General features: G+C 39.1%; 1 protein-coding gene across 2 annotated transcripts in view; it reads left to right on the forward strand.

Annotated features, from left to right (window-relative positions):
* Nucleotides 1-7,957, forward strand: part of ift80 (intraflagellar transport 80 homolog (Chlamydomonas)) — a 201,988-nt gene that overhangs the window by 151,381 nt on the left and 42,650 nt on the right. For both annotated transcript variants that reach the window (XM_072915026.1, XM_072915027.1), the window contains 2 exons: nt 6,214-6,288; nt 6,628-6,791. In XM_072915026.1, the coding sequence (XP_072771127.1) occupies nt 6,214-6,288; nt 6,628-6,791 (239 nt within the window). The remainder of the gene's footprint in view (nt 1-6,213; nt 6,289-6,627; nt 6,792-7,957) is intronic.

Raw genomic sequence — 7,957 nt, forward strand, 5'->3', positions numbered from 1 at the left:
TAAAGGTGTTTAATGATAATACAAGAATGTTTAATACATATAGTTAATATTGTTAACAAGTTAAAGGTGTTTAAAGATAATACAAGCATGTTTAATACATATAGTTAATATTATTAATACCGTAAGTTAAAGGGGTTTAAAGATAATACAAGCATGTTTAACACATATAGTTAATATTGTTAACAAGTTAAAGGTGTTTAATGATAATACAAGCATGTTTAACACATATAGTTAATATTATTAATAAGTTAAAGGTGTTTAAAGATAATACAAACATGTTTAATACATATAGTTAATATTATTAATAAGTTAAAGGTGTTTAAAGATAATACAAGCATGTTTAACACATATAGTTAATATTGTTAACAAGTTAAAGGTGTTTAAAGATAATACAAGCATGTTTAATACATATAGTTAATATTATTAATAAGTTAAAGGTGTTTAAAGATAATACAAGCATGTTTAATACATATAGTTAATATTGTTAACAAGTTAAAGGTGTTTAATGATAATACAAGCATGTTTAACACATATAGTTAATATTGTTAACAAGTTAAAGGTGTTTAAAGATAATGCAAGCATGTTTAACACATATAGTTAATATTGTTAATAAGTTAAAGGTGTTTAAAGATAATGCAAGCATGTTTAACACATATAGTTAATATTGTTAACAAGTTAAAGGTGGTTAAAGATAATGCAAGCATGTTTAACACATATAGTTAATATTGTTAACAAGTTAAAGGTGTTTAATGATAATACAAGCATGTTTAACACATATAGTTAATATTGTTAACAAGTTAAAGGTGTTTAAAGATAATACAAGCATGTTTAACACATATAGTTAATATTGTTAATAAGTTAAAGGTGTTTAAAGATAATGCAAGCATGTTTAACACATATAGTTAATATTGTTAACAAGTTAAAGGTGTTTAATGATAATACAAGCATGTTTAACACATATAGTTAATATTGTTAACAAGTTAAAGGTGTTTAAAGATAATGCAAGCATGTTTAACACATATAGTTAATATTGTTAACAAGTTAAAGGTGTTTAAAGATAATACAAGCATGTTTAACACATATAGATTCCTTTCTTTCATGAAGACAAGAATATAAGTTGGTGTATTACCTGATTGTGATGACTTGCATTGATTGGAATCAGACAGTGGTGCTAAAAACATCCGCATTTTCGAATGGAGGAGAAAAAAGTCCTCCTTTCTGTCCAATACCACATGAAAGTGGTTGGTTTTTGGCATCTTATTTGTCCAGCTTCCGTACTCCTTTGTATACACTTTACAAGAAATACATTGTCGTAGCTTGCTAGCTTGTGCACGCCAGCTTTCTGAAACTCTTGTTTTGTTAGCGCAACTGTGCAGTCGGTCTTTGGAGTTTTGACGACAGGTACGGCGCCAGAGTCTGTTGAAATAAAGTGTTTCTCGCCTTCCAGTCGGTAATTTTAATGAGCTGGCAGCAGCCAGCGTCATCTCAGAAGACCCTCAGGTGCCGTGAATGTCAATCAAGTGACCAAAGTGACGTCATAGTGAAGATTTATGATCGCTCATTTTTAGGACTATTTTTTTAATGCCTGGCTGGTGATCGACTGACACACCCTCCGAGATCGACCGGTAGCTCGCGATCGACGTAATGAGCACCCCTGGTCTAGAGCAGGGGTCGGCAACCCGCGGCCTTAGCGCCGCCCTAGTGGCTCTCTGGAGCTTTTTCAAAAAATGTATGAAAAATGGAAAAAAAATCTATTTTTGTTTTAATATGTTTTCTGTAGGAGGACAAACATGACACAAACCTCCCTAATTGTTACAAAGCACACTGTTTATATTAAACATGCTTCACTGATTCGAGTATTTGGCGAGCGCCGTTTTGTCCTACTAATTTTGGCGGTCCTTGAACTCACCGTAGTTCGTTTACATGTATAACTTTCTAGGACGTGTTTTATGCCACTTCTTTTTCTGTCTCATTTTGTCCACCAAACTTTTAAGGTTGTGCATGAAAGGTGAGTTTTGTTGATGTTATTGACTTGTGTGGAGTGCTAAACAGACATATTTGGTCACTGCATGACTGCAAGCTAATCGATGATAACAGGCTATTAAGGCTAGCTATATGTACACATTGCATCATTATGCCTCATTTGTAGCTATATTTGAGGTCATTTAGTTTCCTTTAAGTCCTCTTAATTCCATGACACACTATCTGTATGTAATATGGCTTTTAATTTTTTGCGGCTCCAGACAGATTTGTTTTTGTATTTTTGGTCCAATATGGCTCTTTCAACATTTTGGGTTGCCGACCCCTGGTCTAGAGTAACCGTGTAATACTCTTCCGTATCAGTAGGTGGCAGCAGGTAGCTAATTGCTTTATAGATGTTTGTCGTGATCACAATATGCAGACGACAGCGGGAGGCAGTGTGCAGGTAAAAAGGTACCTAATCCTTAAACTAAAAATAAACAAAAGGCATTGAAGCTTAGGGAAGGCTACGCAAAATGAAACTACAACTGAACTGGCTGCAAAGTAAACAAAAACTGAATGCTGGACGACAGCAAAGACTTACGGGAGGCAGCGTGGAGGTAAAAAGGTACTAAGAATAAACAAAAGGCGAGTGCCGCTAAGAAAAGGCATTGAAGCTTAGGGATGGCTACGCAAAATGAAACTAAAACTGAACTGGCTGCAAAGTAAACAAAAACTGAATGCTGGACAACAGCAAAGACTTACAGCGTGAATAATGTGCCGTTGTTAATTGTCTGTACTGTCTAGAGTAACCGTGTAATACTCTTCCGTATCAGTAGGTGGCAGCAAGTAGCTAATTGCTTCGTAGATGTTTGTCGTGATCACAATATGCAGACGACAGCGGGAGGCAGGGTGCAGGTAAAAAGGTACCTAATCCTTAAACTAAGAATAAACAAAAGGCGAGTGCCGCTAAGAAAAGGCATTGACGCTTAGGGATGCCTATGCAAAATGAAACCAAAACTGAACTGGCTGCAAAGTAAACAAAAACTGAATGCTGGACGACAGCAAAGACTTACAGCGTGAATAATGTGCCGTTGTTAATTGTCTGTACTGTCTAGAGTAACCGTGTAATACTCTTCCGTATCAGTAGGTGGCAGCAAGTAGCTAATTGCTTTATAGATGTCGGGAACGACGACGATGGTTTGTCGTGATCACAATATGCAGACGACAGCGGGAGGCAGGGTGAAGGTAAAAAGGTACTAAAAATAAACAAAAGGCGAGTGCCGCTCAGAAAAGGCATTGACGCTTAGGGATGGCTATGCAAAATGAAACTATAGCTGAACTGGCTGCAAAGTAAACAAAAACTGAATGCTGGACGACAGCAAAGACTTACAGCGTGAGGAGCAGAGACGGCGTCCACAAAGTACCGTATTTTCCGGACCATAGGGCGCACTGGACTATAAGGCGCACTGCCGATGAGCGGGTAAAAATAGTAGTGTTTTTGAAGTGGTTCTTGATGATAAAAGTTTGGCCTATCACCATACTTGCCAACCCTCCCGGATTATCCGGGAGACTCCCGAAATTCAGCGCCTCTCCCGAAAACCTCCCGGGACAAATTTTCTCCCGGAATTCAGGCGGAGCTGGAAGCCACGCCCCCTCCAGCTCCATGCGGACCTGAGTGACGTCAGGTGCGCAACACCACGTAAATCGTTGGCCAACCAAAAAGTAACCCCAGTACGCTATAGCCAACATTCACCAGGAGATGGCAACAGACAAACATAGATCACTATTACATTCCTCCCCTTTTAGAAATGTATAGAAGTTACTCAAAATAAATAAACAACCCAACCAAAAAATGCAGCAGCTCAATTAAAAAACTGTACTTAAGCCACATTCTTTTCTTTCTTTTTTTAGTACTGAACTCTTAACCCTCATTTGTAAAAAAAAAAAATAACATGCTTATTATACAAACAGTATTTGTACACCTTTAACACAGATTTTTATACTGTCTTCAGAGATTCAGTTTTTTTGGTGGTACTCGAAACCTTTCTGGGTACCTGCGAAAGGGTGTTCAGCATGGTTAGAAAAATAGTGACAGAGAATAGAACAAGGATGGACAATTCAACCCTTAAGTCAACAATGAGTAGATGAGTGTTATGTGTGTGTGTATATGTGTAAATAAATGAACACTGAAATTCAAGTATTTCTTTTATTTATATATATATATATATATATATATATATATATATATATATATATATATATATATATATATATATATATATATATATATATTATATATACAGTGGGGCAAAAAAGTATTTAGTCAGCCACGATTGTGCAAGTTCTCCCACTTAAAATGATGACAGAGGTCTGTAATTTTCATCATAGGTACACTTCAACTGTGAGAGACAGAATGTGGAAAAAAAATCCAGGAATTCACATTGTAGGAATTTTAAAGAATTTATTTGTAAATTATGGTGGAAAATAAGTATTTGGTCACTTCAAACAAGGAAGATCTCTGGCTCTCACAGACCTGTAACTTCTTCTTTAAGAAGCTCTTCTGTCCTCCACTCGTTACCTGTATTAATGGCACCTGTTTGAACTGGTTATCTGTATAAAAGACACCTGTCCACAGCCTCAAACAGTCAGACTCCAAACTCCACTATGGCCAAGACCAAAGAGCTGTCGAAGGACACCAGGAAAAGAATTGTAGACCTGCACCAGACTGTGAAGAGTGAATCTACAATAGGCAAGCAGCTTGGTGTGAAAAAATCAACTGTGGGAGCAATTATCAGAAAATGGAAGACATACAAGACCACTGATAATCTCCCTCGATCTGGGGCTCCACGCAAGATCTCATCCCGTGGGGTCAAAATGATCATGAGAACGGTGAGCAAAAATCCCAGAACCACACGGGGGGACCTGGTGAATGACCTGCAGAGAGCTGGGACCAAAGTAACAAAGGTTACCATCAGTAACACACTACGCCGACAGGGAATCAAATCCTGCAGTGCCAGACGTGTCCCCCTGCTTAAGCCAGTGCATGTCCAGGCCCCTCTGAAGTTTGCCAGAGAGCACATGGATGATACAGCAGAGGATTGGGAGAATGTCATGTGGTCAGATGAAACCAAAATAGAACTTTTTTGGTATAAACTCAACTCGTCGCGTTTGGAGGAAGAAGAATACTGAGTTGCATCCCAAGAACACCATACCTACTGTGAAGCATGGGGGTGGAAACATCATGTTTTGGGGTTGTTTTTCTGCCAAGGGGACAGGCCGACTGATCCGTGTTAAGGAAAGAATGAACGGGGCCATGTATCGTGAGATTTTGAGCCAAAACCTCCTTCCATCAGTGAGAGCTTTGAAGTTGAAACGTGGCTGGGTCTTCCAGCATGACAATGATCCCAAACACACCGCCCGGGCAACGAAGGAGTGGCTCCGTAAGAAGCATTTGAAAGTCCTGGAGTGGCCTAGCCAGTCTCCAGACTTCAACCCCATAGAAAATCTGTGAAGGGAGTTGAAAGTCCGTGTTGCCCGGTGAGAGCCCCAAAACATCACTGCTCTCGAGAAGATCTGCATGGAGGAATGGGCCAAAATACCAGCTACTGTGTGTGCAAACCTGGTAAAGACCTATAGTAATCGTTTGACCTCTGTTATTGCCAACAAAGGTTATATTACAAAGTATTGAGTAGAATTTTTGTTATTGACCAAATACTTATTTTCCACCATAATTTACAAATAAATTCTTTAAAAATCCTACAATGTGAATTCCTGGATTTTTTTCCCACATTCTGTCTCTCACAGTTGAAGTGTACCTATGATGAAAATTACAGACCTCTGTCATCATTTTAAGTGGGAGAACTTGCACAATCGTGGCTGACTAAATACTTTTTTGCCCCACTGTATATATATTACATATACAATAAAATAAATATATATATAGCTAGAATTCACTGAAAGTCAAGTATTTCTTATATATATATATGAAATACTTGACTTGGTGAATTCTAGCTGTAAATATACTCCTCCCCTCTTAGCCCCGCCCCCAATCACGCCCCCACCCCCCACCTCCCGAAATCGGAGGTCTCAAGGTTGGCAAGTATGCCTATTACACCAACATGCATCTAATAATATTTGTGATACTAGAATTTAAAAAAAAAATGTTTCAAACATGTTTGTATTCTCCTCTGTGTTTTTTTTTTTTTCAAGGAGTGACAGTTTTGCATATTTTTGTTTTTTGGTTTGTGCCAGCACAAAGAACTGGAATACTCCTCTAATATTTGACCTGAAGGAGGGAACAGTCAGCCTCATCCTGCAAGCGGAGAGGTGAGCCATTTGCTTTTCTCCCAGCAGCGGTGGAGGGGAAGCCTGGCAGCCTCTCCTAGGCATCATTACTGCCACCTGGGAGCTGTGCTGTAGCTTAAGCCAAGTATGTCATTAATAAGTCTGATAGTGTAACCACTTGGGGAAATCAGATTAATATGGAGTAGCACTCCTCATGTTGCTAAATAGATTACTTGTCATTCTATAATCACAGCTGAGACTCCAGCATCCTGCTGAGGAAGTCGCTGTTGTTTTTAACGTGCATACAAATCCCTTACCTAAATACCATCTGCTTTAATCCATATAAAAGTCTAATCACTGTGTCCTCACTCCCACTCCCAGGCATGCTCTCCTAGTGGACGGGGCAGGCTTGTATATATTTTCCTACGAGGGCAGACTCATATCATCGCCTAAATTCCCTGGCATGAGGGCCGACGTCCTCAACGCTCAGTGCGTCTCGCTTAGTAACGACACGTTTGCCATTCGCGACAAGAGTGACGAAAAAGGTGAGGAATCCATTGTTTTTCAAGTATGAATACCTTTAACCCTTGTTTAATGTTCGTGTTGTTGTTACTCAGCCAGCGATTGTGGGTCTGATGGACCCCTTGCATTTTGTGGCTTTTAATGCCTCACAATCAAACACTTTGATGTTACAAACCCCGTTTCCATATGAGTTGGGAAATTGTGTTAGATGTAAATATAAACGGAATACAATGATTTGCAAATCCTTTTCAACCCATATTCAATTGAATGCACAACATATTTGATGTTCAAACTCTTAACTTAGAATTTCATGGCTGCAACACGTGCCAAAGTAGTTGGGAAAGGGCATGTTCACCACTGTGTTACATGGCCTTTCCTTTTAACAACACTCAGTAAAGATTTGGGAACTGAGGAGACACATTTTTGAAGCTTCTCAGGTGGAATTCTTTCCCATTCTTGCTTGATGTACAGCTTAAGTTGTTCCAACAGTCCGGGGGTCTCCGTTGTGCTATTTTAGGCTTCATAATGCGCCACACATTTTCAATGGGAGACAGGTCTGGACTACAGACAGGCCAGTCTTGCTGAAATAAGCAGGGGCGTCCATGGTAACGTTGCTAGGATGGCAACATATGTTGCTCCAAAACCTGTATGTACCTTTCAGCATTAATGGTGCCTTCACAGATGTGTAAGTTACCCATGTCTTGGGCACTAATACACCCCCATACCATCACACATGCTGCCTTTTCCACTTTGCGCCTATAACAATCCCGATGGTTCTTTTCCTCTTTGGTCCGGAGGACACGACGTCCACAGTTTCCAAAAACAATTTGAAATGTGGACTCGTCAGACCACAGAACACTTTTCCACTTTGTATCAGTCCATCTTAGATGAGCTCAGGCCCAGCGAAGCCGACGGCGTTTCTGGGTGTTGTTGATAAACGGTTTTCGCCTTGCATAGGAGAGTTTTAACTTGCACTGTTGTGTTTACTGAGGGGAGGTGACGGCAAACAGACACCAGGGGGAAGTATATACAATTATTTATTATATATATAGTCAATATATATATATATATATATATAAATAATAATAAACAATACTACTGAACTAAGGAAATGAAGTGTGAACTAGAATACAAGAGTGTGTGGTGTAAGACTATGTGTGTAGTTAGCTGAAGTGTGTTACCAAGTGTT

The sequence above is a fragment of the Nerophis lumbriciformis genome, linkage group LG17 (assembly GCF_033978685.3).
Source record: "Nerophis lumbriciformis linkage group LG17, RoL_Nlum_v2.1, whole genome shotgun sequence".
NCBI lineage: Eukaryota > Metazoa > Chordata > Actinopteri > Syngnathiformes > Syngnathidae > Nerophis > Nerophis lumbriciformis.